This window comes from Eumetopias jubatus, unplaced genomic scaffold (assembly GCF_037043125.1).
Source record: "Eumetopias jubatus isolate StellerSeaLion01/CBP00866 unplaced genomic scaffold, mEumJub1_p1.0 scaffold_16, whole genome shotgun sequence".
In the NCBI taxonomy this organism is placed as follows: domain Eukaryota; kingdom Metazoa; phylum Chordata; class Mammalia; order Carnivora; family Otariidae; genus Eumetopias; species Eumetopias jubatus.
Window position 1 is genome coordinate 77,785,265 of NW_028274822.1, and position 16,569 is coordinate 77,801,833.

The 16,569-nt window shown below is 48.9% G+C and overlaps 3 protein-coding genes across 5 annotated transcripts in view; all 3 read left to right on the forward strand.

Annotated features, from left to right (window-relative positions):
* Window positions 1-2,373, forward strand: part of PXN (paxillin) — a 47,844-nt gene extending 45,471 nt beyond the window's left edge. For all 3 annotated transcript variants that reach the window (XM_088019579.1, XM_028116691.2, XM_028116692.2), the window contains one exon: window positions 226-2,373. In XM_088019579.1, coding sequence (XP_087875705.1) covers window positions 226-492 — 267 coding nt within the window. In that variant the 3' untranslated portion in view covers window positions 493-2,373. The remainder of the gene's footprint in view (window positions 1-225) is intronic.
* A 3,316-nt stretch (window positions 2,374-5,689) lies between these two features.
* RPLP0 (ribosomal protein lateral stalk subunit P0) lies at window positions 5,690-9,610 on the forward strand. The gene is made up of 8 exons (XM_028116415.2): window positions 5,690-5,752; window positions 6,019-6,120; window positions 7,087-7,262; window positions 7,375-7,462; window positions 7,584-7,730; window positions 7,841-8,026; window positions 8,881-9,021; window positions 9,379-9,610. The coding sequence occupies exons 2-8, from the start codon at window positions 6,067-6,069 to the stop codon at window positions 9,538-9,540; spliced, it is 954 nt and encodes a 317-aa protein (XP_027972216.2). The 5' UTR covers window positions 5,690-5,752; window positions 6,019-6,066; the 3' UTR covers window positions 9,541-9,610.
* A 1,536-nt stretch (window positions 9,611-11,146) lies between these two features.
* Window positions 11,147-16,569, forward strand: part of GCN1 (GCN1 activator of EIF2AK4) — a 57,606-nt gene continuing 52,183 nt past the window's right edge. The window contains exons 1-2 of the mRNA XM_028116414.2: window positions 11,147-11,186; window positions 16,200-16,302. Coding sequence (XP_027972215.1) covers window positions 11,169-11,186; window positions 16,200-16,302 — 121 coding nt within the window. The 5' untranslated portion in view covers window positions 11,147-11,168. The remainder of the gene's footprint in view (window positions 11,187-16,199; window positions 16,303-16,569) is intronic.

The following is a 16,569-nucleotide window of genomic DNA, read 5'->3' on the forward strand; positions in this document are numbered from 1 at the left end:
AGGCTGTGCAGCTTATTAGTAGCTGTGTGACCTCAGGCAAGTCACTGAACTTCCAGGCCTCAGTTGCCTCCTCCGTTGGGAGAATGCAGTAAGTGTTTAGTGTAGCACTTGGCACATAGGAAGTGCTTAGCCAGTGGGAGTCATGAGCCTGACGGCGGCTGTCTCAGCCTGGAGCCCCAGCCTGAGCCCCCCGCCCTCCGCCCTGCCCCCTCTTCTGCCTGGCAGGAGTGCTTCACGCCCTTTGTCAACGGCAGCTTCTTTGAGCACGACGGGCAGCCCTACTGTGAGGTGCATTACCACGAGCGTCGAGGCTCGCTCTGCTCGGGCTGCCAGAAGCCCATCACGGGCCGCTGCATCACCGCCATGGCCAAGAAATTCCACCCGGAGCACTTCGTCTGTGCCTTCTGCCTCAAGCAGCTCAACAAGGGCACCTTCAAGGAGCAGAACGACAAGCCTTACTGTCAGAACTGCTTCCTCAAGCTCTTCTGCTAGGCACCCTTCATGGTCCCCCTGCCCTGGCCCAGCCTCCCCAACGGCTACTGTGACCCAGGGGCCTCGCCCAGGGGTGAAGGGGCAAACCCGACCGAAACTGGAACCCGTACCCTCGGCTGGTGCAGGATGGCGAGAGGCCCTGCTCTTCTTTCCCCTGCCAGAGCCTCTGGGCCTTCCTCCTGCAGCCCTCCCCCGGCTGTCAGCTCTTCGTCCTCCCCGGAGCGGAGGCTGGAGGGCCCCGCCCTGCACCATGTGTGTCCCCGCCAACCCGCCTGGCCAGGCCAGCAGCCCACACTGGAGCCATCTTTTACTCCTACTTTGGCAGTGGAGCCAGGGGCAAGGGCAGGCAGGGTCAGACGGGGTCTTTTTTTATCCTTCTCCCCGATTCTGACCTGACCTATCTTTGTCCTGAGAGTACTGGGGGATACCGGCTCCCTTCAGACAATGCCAGCATAAATTCATCTATCCAAGGGTGGAAGTGTTTGAGGAGCCGTGGAAGGTTTCTTGTGCTCCTGCCCTTCCGGTCTCCCCAGGCCTGGGCCGCTGCCCCCCGAGCCCCCATAACTGCTCTGGTTCTACTGAGAAAGGCCTCTCCAGCAATAATGTTTTATAGTCACTTCCTCCGTCTCTGGGACGGTGTGAGGTGGGGAGTTACCCCCCCTGTGCCTGGACACTGTACCGACTTTGATAGATTTCTACACTGAGGTTTGAATTCATATCGTCTGAGTTGCTTTTACTTCTCTATATACAAAATGATTTTGAAGAGATTTTAAAGATGTCCCCTTTTGTACTCTGCTCATCCATGGCCACTGGTCCTGTTGGTGACAATGGCTGTGGTGTGGGGTTTGCCTTGTACTGAGGGCTTGGGGGTGGGGAAGCAATTTGTATTTTATTTTTTCTTAGCACAAGCAGGTGAACCGGGAGCAGCTCTCTGACTCCCCTTCCTTAACTTCACAGCTCACCAGGACCGTTTGATAAACTGCTGTATTTTAAATCCCCTTCCTGGATACTACCTGGGCCAGCAAGCTCTTAACTGAAACTGGCCTCAGGGTGTCTTGCCCTTTGGGGCCTAGAATTCTGAACCTCATCTGTCCTGTTCCTGAGGGAGGAGAAGGGGAAAGTACACTTTGGGGGTGCTGATTCCTGTCCGAGTAAGCCATCAGGAGCATTTGCTCCCCTGTGAACTTTCTGGCAGCAAAGAGAACCCACCGAATATTCTCAGCCTCCTCATTGCTTTTCTGTGGCTCTTCTGTCTTCTGAGGAAAGCTGGTGTCTGGTATTGACCGTGGGTCTTGTTGATTCCACTGGGCCCGTCATTTCCCCAAACTTGCTGCCCTTCCTGGAGACTGGAGGTCTGGGGAAAGGGCCCAGGTGGTTGCAAGGGGGCCTGATAGGACTCGGCGGAGGGACAGATCCTGCTAAAGTAGTGGGACGCCTCCAGAGCTCTGGCCTCCGTGGAGGAAACAGGAGCAGGCAGGCCTGGGGTTCTGGGTCAGCAGAAAGGGGCCCCCGTGGGGTCTAAAGTGAGGAAGAGCCGGACCATTCCACTAGCCTCAGAGCAGAGGCTGAGCGTGCGGGGGTCTCGGGAGAGGGTCCCCTCCTTTGAGGCAGGATGGGGAGCAGCCCCGGTCTGAGGACGTCAGCCAGGCCCCTCCAAAGGTCTGATGTCTCCACTTCTACCCATAGGCCTTATTGCTCTGTTTACAGTGACCTGCCCCAGGCCCCTCCCCTAGGGGGGGACTGGGGTTTCTGGGGTCCATCCTCTGGGTCAGTGGTTATTTGATGATTTTATTTTATTTTTTTCCTCTGTAAACTTCTAACCTGGCTTTTCCCCGTGTCAGTTCCTGTGATTTATGCCAATAAAGTTTGCCATTATTTTCACCCATGCCTAGTTCCTTTTCTTGGTACCAGAAGAGAGACCAAACCTTCCCCAGACTCATGGGGACCATATTAAAGGTAACTCAGTGATGTTCCCTTACTTGAGGTTAGAAAGCCACCCCCCCACCCCCCACCAACCGGGATGATGGTATTCCTTCATGAGCTTTGCTCTTCCCTCATCAGTGGGTGAGGAAAAGCAGGGGAGCAGTGTTGGGCCCTGTGTAGGTCAGGCCCTGCTCCAGTGCTCGGCTGTGGATTCGCTGAGGGCATCATGTGCGCCTGTGGGTGGCCTCACAAAGAACCTGAAAAAGGTTCAGAGAAGAGAACTGACATGCACATCACAGTCCTCTTAGTGAGCACAGAGGCCGGCTGTGAATGCAGGGCTTGCCTCTGCCTGTGTTCCTGCTTTGACCAGACGCCCCCCCCACGTGTTGGCACCACACCTTGGGTGTGGAACCTTCCCAGCGGAAGTTGGCGAACTTACAGCGGCGTATGGGTCTCTACTGCCCCCCAGGGGTCGTGTCCATATTTGCATGCTTCCTTCTTGTCTGAGCCAGAACTCCAGTCCTGAGCCCCCAGGACCTTCCTGAATAGCATTGTTCCCCTTTGAGATGTTTCACAATTTCCCTGTTCTCTGGAATGGTTTTCCAAAAGCAGCATGTTGAATTCTAGTTGGAATCTTGGCCGTTTCACGGTGAGCTCAAGTGGAAATTACCTTCAACCCTCACCCAAAGGTGTTGACGGTTTATTCTTCCAGACCATGTCGAATTTATTTCATTTTTAGAAATGGATATGGCACATTCACTGTAATCTGCTTTTTCACTCAACTGTACTTTGTATTTTCCCGTGTCAATAAATATAGATCTGCATCATTTTTTAATGGCTCCATGATATTCCATTGAATTGATGTACAATTAGAGAGGGTATTTATATCATCAGAGCCAGGATGTCCTTGGAAAGCTGCCATGTGAGTGTGTATATACTTGGAAAAGTGCATTTGGGGAGAGAGCCTCAGGGTTTGGAAGGGACTGTATAGCATCGTGAGGCCCATGGGCTTTGAACTTGCTCCTAGATTTCAGTTCCGAAGCCATTGTTCACTGGGGCTTGAGCAAGCTGTTTAACCTCTCTGTGAATTTTCTCATTGATAAACGGAAATGCTAATACTGTACCTCCTCAGGAAATTGTTGCAAAATTCACAGCAGTAATGTGTACGAAGTACTTAACACAATGCTGAGCATGCAGTAATACATTGTCATTAAAAAGGGATCTTAACAGTAATTGACTTGACCAGTTTTCTAAACAGCTGTTTACCAGAGGCACTAGGAGGCTTTGAAACAGAAATACAAAAATTTCTAACTTGAAAGGGTGAAGATAGAAACACCCCGCCTGCCCTAGGATCTACCTCAGTCATTACCAGAAAAAAAAAATTATTGATCTAGGACACACGTTCAAATAAGTGTTGAATGAATGCATAATAAAAGAAACTAGAATTTAGCAACTTCCTTCTACATTCCAGGGACTGTGTTAAGTCTTTTATTTTTTATTTTTATTTTTTTTGAAGATTTTATTTATTTATTTGACAGAGACAGAGATAGTGAGAGAGGAAACACAAGCTGGGTGAGTGGGAGAGGGAGAAGCAGGGTTCCCGCCGAGCAGGGAGCCCGATGTGGGGCTTGATCCCAGGACCCTGGGATCATGACCTGAGCCGAAGGCAGACGCTTAATGACTGAGCCACCCAGGCGCCCCCCCGCCTTTTTTCGTAAAGATTTTATTTATTTATTTGACAGAGACACAGCAAGAGAGGGAATACAAGCAGGCAGTGGGAGAGGGAGAAGCAGGCCTCCTGCCAAGCAGGGAGCCTGATGTGGGGCTCGATCCCAGGACTCTGGGATCATGACCTGAGCCGAAGGCAGATGCTTAACTGAGCCACCCAGGCGCCCCGACTGTGTTAAGTCTTAACACATATCTCATTTAATCCTGATAGCAACTCTAGAATGTAGATACTTCATTATCCCCATTTTACAGTTAAGGAAAGGGAAACAGAGGCTCAACAAGGTGAAATCACTTCCTAAGATGACACAGCAAATGGTAGAAGAAGGATATGGACCCAGGTCTTCTGACTGCAACCTTGCATTCATTTGCTCAACAGATATTGATTGTATGCCTGCTATGTGCCAGGTACAAGACTAAGGTCTCTGCTTTGTGGAGCTTGCATTCTTGCAGGGAGTGACAGACAACCACAACATAGTAAGTCATATAGTGTGTTAGAAGGTGTAAGTACTAAAAAAAAAAAAAAAGAAAAAGGTGTAAGTGTTACCGAAAAAATAGAACAGAGTCAGGGGAGAGTGGTAGTGGATTTTTTGGGTAATTTTAGAGTCTTTTTTTTTTTTAAGATTTTATTTATTTGAGAGAGAGAATAAGATAGAGCATGAGAAGGGGCGAGGGTCAGAGGGAGAAGCAGACTCCCCGCTGAGCGGGGAGCCCAACGCCGGGACTCGATCCCGGGACTCCAGGATCATGACCTGAGCGGAAGGCAGTCGCTTAACCAACTGAGCCACCCAGGCGCCCTTTTGGGTAATTTTAAATAGGGCGATCAGGGTAGGCCCCCTTGAGCACATGATATTTGAGTCAAGACTTGTAGTTAGTTCTGTGGATATCGGCAAGGAGCCTTCCGGAAAGATGGACTAGCTAGTGCACGACCCCTCAGGTGGGAGCATGCTTTGGAAAAACAGCACAGAGCATCGTCTGGCTGGAAGGGAGAGTCAGTAGGAAAAGAGATGAGCTTATAGGGTTGGAGGTCCAGAGCAGATCCTGTAGGGCCTTGTAGGCAGTTTAAGTTTTAGGCTTTTACTCTGAGGAAATGGGAAACTTTTGAGGAATTTTGAGCAGATGAGGTAATGATCTGATTTAGGTTTTAAAGGGTTCCTCTGTTTTCGTAGGGGAAGAACAAACTATAGAGTAGACAAGAGACCATGCTGTTTCTAAAGCATGTGCAATTATTCCTCATCTCTGCATCGTACTCTTTTTAAGTTTTGCGATTTGGCCAAGTGGCGGAGAAAACTTGAACGCTCAGCATCCAAGCTCTAGTTCCTGAACGCGAGCAGCTCCAGACCAGCAGAGGGGAGTAGCTTTGAGACAGCGGCTCCAGCATGAAGCGGCGCCTTCCTTAACAGCTTTCTTTAAAGGCGGCTTCCCGTTGGCCGGAGTGGCAGCAATATCATCCAATGGCTATCTACATCAGTAAAACGTCACCAGACAGGCGTTGGCGCCAGCCAATAGCTGGGGGGGACACTGTCCGCGTCTTCTGATTGGCCGCTTCGTTCACATATAAAAGATGTGCGCCGGCCCACGGCCCTCCTCTCTCCAGGCGTCCTCGTGAGAGGTTCGTGTTACTGTTGCAGTTGCGCCGGGCACCGGCGGCGGGAAAGATGGGGGGGTTCTTTGTGGGGTTTTTGGGAGGGGGCGGGCCCGGACTTGTCCGGCCTGGGGCTTCGGCGGTGGCTTGCGCTTACCGAGTGGCGGCGACGGCGGCAGCCCCAAGCCGGGCTGGCGGGCGCTCACGCGTGGTCTGCCCTGCATAGGCCTCGGGCTTGGAGCCCTGTGGGGCTGTGGTGTCGCGGGGTGTCTGAGCTCCCTCTTCCTCCGCAGTGACATCGTCTTTAAACCCTGCGTGGCAATCCCTGACGCACCGCCGTGATGCCCAGGGAAGACAGGGCGACCTGGAAGTCCAACTACTTCCTTAAGATCATCGTGAGTGCGGGGATGGCTCGCGGTCGCCATGCAGCTTGGGCTCTGGGCACAACTAGGGACCATGAACTGTCATGTGTTGAGCGCCTCCTGGGTGTCAGCTATTGAACGACCATTTTAGGCACATCTCATCTAATTTTCACAATAAGCAGAGATCTGCCCCCCCCCCCCCTTTGCAGATAAATGGGCTCAGGCAGTTTAAGTGGCTCCTAAGATGACAGCATTCATAATCTGGTCTGTCTGGTTTCCAAATAGCGCTCATACTTTTGCTCTTCAGTCTCCATTTTGGGAACGCCTGCGCCAATGAGTGACTCATTATAAATTGGCAACTTGTTGCATCTTCAGGTCTTGTCAAGATACCAAACATCCTGTGAATGTGTTCTCTTGGATGGTTTGGGGGGGGGGGGGCGTCTTCCCTGCCCAGAAATGCAGACCATGCTCTTTTTCAGTTATTAGGCTGCTTTGTGGAGCTTAGTCTATTCTCCCCTATTTATCATGGAAGTTTTCAGACACACAGAATTTAAAAGGATTGTCCAGTAATCACGTATCCACAATTTAGATTCTGCATGTAGTGCTTTGTTGTATTTGTTTTACTTCATGCTTAAAATGCTGTAAACCTAACTTAATTTAGAATAGTTGTTTTTTCTGCTGATGCAGCCATTTAATGAATCAGAAACATGCCTCATAATTGGGAGAAATTAAAAATAAATGTTACAATAAAGAAATTGGATTGAATGTAGAAACCTAATTTTCACCATTCATACTCAGGGTGCAAATCTTTGATAAATCTGTCCATTTTACAACTCGGGTGGCTCCCCGTGGGAGGAATTGTCCCAATTTCTGAATCATTTCAAAAGCCTAGAAGAAAGGGAGTGAGATGGAAACCAATGATTGTGGGATTTGGTTTCATTTGATATGTTCTCTCTTTCCTCCTGCTAAACATTGTTTCTTTCTGGCTTGTTTTTGTAGCAACTTTTGGATGATTATCCGAAATGCTTCATTGTGGGAGCAGACAATGTGGGTTCAAAGCAGATGCAGCAGATCCGCATGTCTCTCCGCGGGAAGGCTGTCGTGCTGATGGGCAAGAACACCATGATGCGCAAGGCCATCCGAGGGCATCTGGAGAACAACCCAGCTCTGGAGAAGTCTGTGAATTCTCTCGGGCATCATTGACCTCCCTTCTCAGTGCCCTTCTCCCCTTTCCTGGAGAAGAATGGTGCTAAAAGGTGACTGTCTCCTGTAAACTTTTCTTTGCAGACTGTTGCCTCATATCCGGGGGAATGTGGGCTTTGTGTTCACCAAGGAGGACCTCACTGAGATCAGGGACATGCTGCTGGCCAATAAGGTAAGGAGAGAATCAGGTTGCCTAACGAGATCTTATTAATTTTGGCTCCTTAAAAGCAAAACTGACCCATTTTCAGCTCGTATTTGTGGAGAGAAGACTTCTCACTGTGGTTTTTGTTCAGGTGCCAGCTGCTGCCCGTGCTGGTGCCATAGCCCCCTGTGAAGTCACTGTGCCAGCCCAGAACACTGGTCTGGGGCCCGAGAAGACCTCCTTCTTCCAGGCTTTAGGCATCACCACTAAAATCTCCAGAGGCACCATTGAAATCCTGGTGAGTGGACTTGGCTTGCTAGTGCTGGCCAGGCAGGTGGTGGGGGCTTGGTTGCTGTGGACCTGCTGGCTGTCCAGGTGTTGATTGCCAGCTGTTCCCTTGTTCTTCAGAGTGATGTGCAGCTGATTAAGACCGGAGACAAAGTGGGAGCCAGTGAAGCCACACTGCTGAACATGCTGAACATCTCCCCCTTCTCCTTTGGGCTGATCATCCAGCAGGTGTTTGACAATGGCAGCATCTACAACCCTGAAGTGCTTGACATCACAGAGGAGACTCTGCATTCTCGCTTCCTGGAGGTACAGGCTTGTCTATTTCAGGCCCTTGGTTAATGGTTGGGAGCATGGCTAGTTTTAGACTGAATCCTGGCTACGCATCTGAAATAAGCCACATAACCAAAGACCATTATTTAATCTGTTTACTTCCGTTTCCTCATCTGTAAAACAGCAGTAATAATATAAGGTGGTTGAAGGATTTAATGAATTGATGAGTATAAAGCCTTCTTACAGCACTGGGCACATAGTGAGGGCCATTATTACTCTAGGGCCTGAAATAAAACATGAGACTTTGAAAGGTTTCCTGAGTCAAAGGAGAAATGAGAAAAATGAGGACCGTGTAATAACGTAAACGTTGCCAGGTACCCTGTTCGGGGAGGATTGACTTTTCCTGAGACTAGCTTGCTTAGTTTTTGCCATTAAAATATCTTTTAATTGATGAATAAAGTGATAGAAGATGTAATTACTTTTTTTTTCTCGTGGACAAATGAAAAGTCGCAGTTACACGTACTGTTAACTTTTTTTTTTTGGAAATCTCACTAGTGGATGAAATTCACATCTGGAGTTAGCTTAACTTTTTTCTCACAGAACTGAATGGCTAGCTTAGTTTACATTTTCACAAAATGGTGACTTTTGAAGTAAATGCCATCATTATGGTACAGGAAATTCTCATGTTGGCAATAAGGGCAAAAAGTGTTTATAAATTACCGGGTCTGAATTGCCCTGCCGGAAGCATTTGGTGTGAGGTAAGTGTCCTGTGTGAGACACAGCAAGTCAGTCTTGAAGTCTTGTCTGCTATTGAGCTTTGCTTGGACTTCACGGTCTTGTCTGTAAGATACCTACCTCAGCTGACCTGGAATTTTTCCCTTCCTCTATAGGGTGTCCGCAATGTTGCCAGCGTATGTCTGCAGATAGGTTACCCGACTGTTGCATCAGTGCCCCATTCTATCATCAATGGATACAAGCGGGTCCTGGCTTTGTCTGTGGAGACTGATTACACCTTCTCACTTGCTGAAAAGGTAAAAAACCCACTAGGACCACAGTGGCCCTGATGGGATAAATAGACGGCAGTGTGCTCAGTTGGCGCTGTAATTTTACAAAGCAGATAATGTTTTTAAGAGTTTCCTTAAGAAGTTGGGGGGCAGGGGAGGTGTGTCCTTGACTTTAGAAATGAAAAGAGACCCGAAGAGGGGTTAGTTGATGAGTAAGAGTGGGGCCTAAGCTTGCCAGGCCATACCCAAGCTGTCTTGCCTGATCATCTCCAGGGAAGGCTTCAGGGGCTGGGAAGTTGACCATTGAACTAGAGCTGAGGGGTTGTGGGTAGCAGAGGTTGTGGGTGGCCGCTTTGATTACGAACTTGTCCCGCCTTGCTTCAGGTCAAGGCCTTCTTGGCTGATCCATCTGCGTTTGTGGCCGCTGCCCCCGTGGCCGCTGCCCCCGCTTCTGCACCTGCTGCCACCGCGGCCCCAGCCAAGGTTGAAGCAAAGGAGGAGTCGGAGGAGTCGGACGAGGATATGGGATTTGGTCTCTTCGACTAATCACCAAAAAGCAACCAATTCATCCAAGTTTATTTGTGAAACAAGGAAATAAAGGCTTCTCTTAAAAGTCTCTGGACTCTTCATTTTGTGCATTTTGAGGTTTATGGTGCTGTGTACTAAAAACTAGAGCCATGGAACAGTAGAGCTTTACTTGAAGTTGACATTTCGGTGTCCCTTTTTTTCTTTTCTTTCCAGTGTTCTCTTTGTAATTGAGGTGCTGCTTTCCCAGCATCCAATACCACCCAGCCTTTTTTTAAGATTTTGTCAGAGAGAGGGGCGCCTGGGTGGCTCAGTCATTAAGCATCTGCCTTCGGCTCACTGGAATCAAGCCCTGCATCGGGCTCCCTGCTCGGCTGGAAGCCTGCTTCTCCCTCTTGCCCTGCTTGTGTTCCCTCCCTCACTGTATCTCTGTCAAATAAATAAAATCTTAAAAAAAAATTTTTTGTCAGCAAGCGCGAGCAGGGGGAGTGGCAGGCAGGGAGAAGCTGACTCCTTGCTGAGCAGGGAGCCTGACGGGGCTGGATTCCAGGATCCTGGGATCCTGACCTGAGCTGAAGGCAGATTCTTAACTGAGTCACCCAGGCGCCCCTAATACCACCCAGCATTAGCTTTTTTTTTTTTTTAAGATTTTTAAAAGTAATCTCTACCCAATTATGGGCTTGAACTCAAAACCCAGAAATTAAGACTTGCATGTTCCACCGACTGCCAGCCGGCACCCCTGTGTTTTTATTATACTGGAATTCTTATTTCTGTGGCCATCTGGCCACTAGCCTGGGTCCCTCAGAGATACTTGTGGGTAGGCGGTGACCAAGATAAAACGTGATTGCTGCAAGGGTAGGTGTTTCCTTGTGGTTACAAATCTGTACTGGGTCCTGATGGAAAGGTATTTGTTGTAACTAGGTTTCTAACACTTTGAGGGCCACTGCTAAGAGAGGGCTAACAGCTAAGCTGCACAGACCCCCTTCTCTACACTAGAGTTGGCTGTCTGCACACTGAAAATTAAGACTGCCTCAGGAACCATGAGGCCCTTTACTGCCCTTGGGCTCCCACCCTGTGGCCTTGCCTATCCCCAGTCTGGAACATTTAATGCCTGTGCAGCCCCCTCTCAGCTCCTGAATCCTTCCCGGGCAGCCAGACCTCCCCCTTGTTTTGTAACGCCTACGTTGTTCGCCGCTGGTTACAAGCTCAGGGGAAGATGCTGTCTCCCTTTTACCTAAGTCAGTTCTGCCATTTAAGAAACTCATTTCTCTAAAGAATGTGGTCTTCATTCAGCACAGGCCACGTGGGCGAGCCCGAGCCGGACCTGCGAACTCGAAGCGAGTCGAAGGCTGCGGGGCGGTCTCACCCAATTACAAATCCTCAAAGACCTTCGTCTCCCACGAGGCCAAGCTGAGAAGGGCCCCGGGGGGCTGAGGAGCAGGCCCTGGGGAGGAGGCCTCGACTGTTCCTGGCGCCGACCCAGGAACTCCATCCCGCTGCCCGCCTCCCCGCCCAGGCTGCAGCGGCCGCCGTCCCGCCCGGGGGCGCCAGGCCCGGCCCCGGCGCGCTCCTGGCCTCGCCCTGCCGCTTGGGCCCGCGCTGTGACCCGGAAGCGCTCCGGAAGCGGTTCCGGAGTCAGCGCCGGCAGGATGGCGGCGGACACGCAGGTGAGGCGGGCGGCCGTGGGGCCAACGCGGCCAGCGACCGGGTGTGGACGGCGGCCGTCGAGCCAGACCGTTCTTGCCGCTGGCCTGGGGGCACGGGGGGGCAGTGGCTGCGGAGGGCGCGGCCCCGGGGCCGTCTCGGGCCGGCACCTCGCGGCTCCTGGTCCGGCCCGGCCCTCGCGGCGCAGACCAACCCCCGGCTGGAGGAGTCAGGGGCTCCGGCCTGGGCTTCGGGAGCTGGAACCCGGCGGAGCCCTCCCTGACCCTGGAGTTGCAGAAGTTCACCTTACGAGGCTCTGCTGCATTTCTCCGAGCCTTCCGGCAGTGAGCCCCGGCCAGCGCAGACTCGTCCTTAAACTTTACGTTCAGCAAACGTTTCTCGAGCACCTACTATGTGCAGGGACTTAGAGCATAGCCTTTGGATTTATATAGATCCAAGTTTCAGCCCTAGCTCGTTGATTTCCATGAGACGCTGGGCAAGTTATTTAGCTCCGCCAAGTCTCAGTCTTTTCGTCTATAAAATGGGGCTACGGTAGTACCTACGGTAGAGGCTTGTTGAGGATTCGGTGAGGTAGAGTAGGGCTGGTGGTTATTAAGGCCAGGGTTGGAAGTAAAAGAACCGCTTCTACCTTGGAAGAGCCTTATCACCCTTGAGTGTTATCACCTGTGAGTACCTTGTAGCGTGGGAAGGACTTGGGAAAAACTTTTTCCTCCACCTTAGCCTCGTTTGTAGTTATGAGCGTTTTAGAGTGAAAAGACAATAATATGGGAAAAAGAAACCCGTGGCCAAGGGACAGCTTGGCTTACTTGGATCTCCTGGGAGAGGAGACTAATTGATTTTGATAGGGAGGCCCTGAGGCCGGAGAGTGAGCACTTAGGGAACATTTGGAAGTTGCTATTGAGAATTCCCTGTGTAGGGGGCTGGTAATTTGTTTCAAGTTGTGTTATACTGAATCCTGGAAAGAAAAGCTTAGTCTGTTGGGTATTTTGGAAGGGGTTAGGGGACACATACCGAATGTTTAACATTCATACTCAAGTGCAGAAACATCTCTCTAGAGCTGTGTTGTTCGGTATGGTAGCCACTGGCCATGTAGGTATTTAATGGCTAGTTAAGTTAGTTAAAAGTAAATGAAAAATTTAGTTCTTCGGTTGCACTAGCCACATTTCAGTGTGTGGATAGCCACATGTGGCTGCCGGCCACTGTACTGGACAGTGCAGAAGAACAATCTCCATCATCACAAGGTTCTTTTGGACAGTGCCACTCTAGAGAGAAACCTGTGAACTCTAAAGCTGTTTGCATCTGGCCACACCGACAAAAGACTTCTCTGAAAGATCTTGGTGTGCATTTCTTCAGTTTTCTGACAGGGTCTCAATTCATTTTCTGATTAAGAGAAAGTAGAGCCTTGAACCTAAAAAGGTTCTTTCAACTTTGTGAGAGAAACTATAGCCAAGAATTTAATATTATCCTGGAAAGACAGCTATGTTGGAATTCTAGGTAGAGAGTGGGTTGTATTCATGCATCTATTTTTGATGTCTCCTCAGTCCTCACTAAAACTAGTAAAAGGTTTAAAAAAAAGTAACCCCACAGAGTTTGGGAGAATGAGGAGCACACAACAGCAGTAAACTTTTAGAAACTAGAAAGTGATGAATGGCAAGGATTTAGCAGACCCAAGGAAAAGAAATCCTAAGCCAACAGTTGGGAAAGCTGAGAAGCAACCTGATTCACATGGCAGCATCTCTGACAGATGGGACCTGGGGGTATCAGCTAACCTCTGGAAGTGAGGGTGAGTGGGAGGGGCTAAATTAGGAGGATTGGTTGAAAGCCCTTTTCACATGCAGTCAGATCCCCAGCTGTCTTTCTCCACCTTGGCAAAAGCCTGGACTTTTTTCTCTGGAGGGTGTAAAACAGGATCACTGTGAGGACTGGTGTAGGAGGCCCACTATCCAAGGAAATCATCTGCAGAGTAATTCAAGAAACTTGCCCTGAACGGAGGGTGTGTTTACAGATCAAAAATGCTTGGCACAGTAGATGAAAATAGACTCACAAAAAGCACATTAGCGTGAAATTTTAGAACCTTGGACACAGAGAAGATCCTAGAAGTTTGCAGGGGGAAAAGTCAGGTCTCATACAAAGAATCAAAAATCAGAATGGCACTGGATTTTGTAACAACACTGAAAGCTGGAGCTCATTGAGAAATGTCTTCGGTAGTCTGAGGGAAAATGATTTCAACCTACTATTCTGTATCTAAACAAACTTAAGTCAAGTGTGAAGCTACAACATTTTCAGATTTGCAAAGACTCCACAAAATGGAGGATGTGCTCCATCTAAACACAAAAAAGAGTACATTTTCAGGGTGATACACTGTGTCCCATCTATAGAGGATCACCTGCCAAATTGGGGCAGGTCATCAAGTTCTGGGAGAGACTTCTTCAGGAAGATGGAATTTAGTAGAATACCTGATCTGCCCAAATATACTGGGATTTAGACAAGTGGCAAAAAGTTTGGGATCGAACTGCAAATTAGCACAGATAAAACAAGGCAAACTGAGGTGAGGTGGGAAAGGGCGTTTATTAACCCCAGGGTTAATAAAGCTGTGTAGGATAGTAAACATAGTGTATTAAATGGAGGTTGAGGGACGCTTGGGTGGCTCAGTCACTTAACCGTCTCTGCCTTTGGCTCAGGTCATGATCCAGGGTCCTGGAATTGAGTCCTGCATCAGGCTCCTTGCTCAGCAGGGAGCCTGCATCTTCCTCTGCCTGCCTGCCTCTTTCTCTCTCTCTGACAAATAAATAAAATCTTTAAATGGAGGTTGAATGGGGCTCCTGGGTGGTTTGTTTGGGTGTCCAACTCTTGATTTTGGCTGTAGTCATGATCTTGGGGCTGTGGGGTCGGGCTCCACACTCAGCCAGGAGCCTGCTTGAGATTCTCTGTCTGCTCCTCCTTTTGCTTGCCCGGGTACACGTACACATGGACGTGCGCTCTCGTGCTCTCTATCTAGAAAGAAGTAAATAAAATCTTAAAAAAATAATTGGAGGTTGAATGCCTACCATTTACATACAGTGTAAACACTGACTACTGAGCTAGCCCATATTATGAAACTGACGAATTATGTTGGGGAAGAGAGGTGGGTATGAAGTGAGGTTGGAGAAAGAGAGCTACTATAAAAGGCAATAAAACTGAAAAATCAAGTAGTAGTGTCACGGACAAGTTATTTAGAGATTATGGAGGTAACTCCAAAATCTTCAGCCAGAATTGGTGAAAGAGGGTGCCCTTGGGGAGTGAAGGCAAGAGACTGGTTTTTCTAGCAGACTTTGCAGAACTCTTCAGCTTTGACTTTTTTTTTTTTTTGAAGTATAGTTGACATGACGTTGACGCTTTAATTATCTGCATATATGACTATAAAAACAAAAGACAGTATTAAAGCAGTCACTTATGTGGAAGATAGAGTTTTGGCGTGAGTTTACTCATTGCCAGTAGAATTATATCAGGGATGTAAATATAAGAAAAACTTAGCATAATTTTGTTTCTCTATACACCCTTGAATCTTATTTTACTACTAAGGCCTATCTCTGAAATAGCCTTAGAAGAAAAAGATGAGGGCACCATTGTGTTAATTCCTTGGGTCTTATGGCCTCTTCTAGTGCTCATGTATCCATGACTTCTCTGTTCTGTAGCTTGAAGAGTATTGCTCAGGAGCAGATTTTCAGTAATATTTGCAAACTACTCCCCCCACCCCCCCCACCAAGTGCAGGGGATGCAGCTGTGCTAATGTGGATGGTGGTTGAAAGCTAACGGCTCGTTGGCAGTGGTTTGTAGACCTATCACTTTCAGGCTTAGTTTCAAAAATGCAGGTGCTATGGCTCTCAAGTCCAGTCTGAGCAATGGCTTCCCCTCTGGGAGTCTGCTCTTTCATCACGTGTAAAGGGGGGATACTGATGCCTACCTGAAAGGCTTGTTGGCAGTAATAGCTGACCTTATTCTCTGCTGAGAGAAGAGTAAATGCTCTACACAGTCTCTCTCCCTTAGCCTCTAACTGTCCTGCGAGGTAGGTGCTATTACCTGCATGGTGTAGATAGGGAACTGATGGTCAAGGAGATGACATAATTTTTCATTTTTTTTTTTTTTAAAGATTTACTTATTAGAGAGGGAGTCTGCAGGGGAGAGGGGCAGAGGGAGAAAGACAATCTTAAGCAGACTCCCCACTGAGCACAGACCCTAATACAGGGCTCAGTCCCAGGACCCTGAGATCATAACCTGAGCTGAAATCAAGAGTCGGACGCTTAACTGACAAGCCACCCTTGGATGACTGAGCCATCCAAGGAGATGACAGAATTTGACAGTTTCCATAGCTGGTAAGAGGCAGAGCTGGGATTCAGTCTCTTTACTTTTCCACCCTTCAGCCACTGTGCTTCTGCTCCTCAAATGACCTGCCAGGATGTGGACATGGCCCATGTGGGAGGCTGACATGAGCTGAATAGAGGGAACACACGGGCATGTAGTGGGCCCTCACTGGATTCTACATAATTCTGAAAGGGTATTTTTCTGTCCTGAGATTTTGGACTTTTGCCTTGCCTCTTTTTGTCTAAACTTAAGTAAAGTGTATTGAGTAGTTGACTGGGTTAAAGTAGTACGTGTCACCTGGGGGTGATTTTGCCCACCAGGAGACATTTCACAATGTCTGGAGACAGTTTGGATTGTCAGCTGAGGCAGGAGGAGTGGAGTGTTGTTATTGGCATTTAGGGTGTAGAGGCCAGAAACGCCACTTGGAATCCTACAACGTAGGTAGACGGCCTCACAGCAAGAATTACCCAGCCCCAAATGTCCGCAGTGTGGACGTTGAGAAACCTTGGGTCAGAGAGGACCGCACTGAATTCTGCACCCCCTTCCCCAGTGTGCACACGTGCACGCGCGCGCGCGCGCGCACACACACACACACACACACACACACACACACACACACACAGTCATTGTTTTGTAGTTTGCTGAAATTTCTGCTGTGGGTTTGGTCTTCACAGGTTTCCGAGACACTAAAGCGTTTTGCGGGGAAGGTGACAACAGCCAGTGTGAAGGAACGGAGAGAAATCCTCAGTGAACTGGGGAAATGTGTTGCCGGAAAAGGTATTTATTTTCCATCCGTGTGGCTGAGAGCCAATTCCATTTCAGAGCAAAGTTTGCTTTCTGTTTAGAACCATGGCTGCCTCTTCTCCTCGAGGCACCTTCTGCCTTCCCTTGCTGTATTTGCTTGTTCTACTGTGCATTGAAACAGTTGGGTTAGCAGAGAGTTGATCCATTTAGGTACCAAAGGTTTTTTCCAGTTTGAACCATTTTGATTGGAAATATTTTTAAAAGATACCAATAAGCTTAAGTAATTTAAGGTGCAAAACC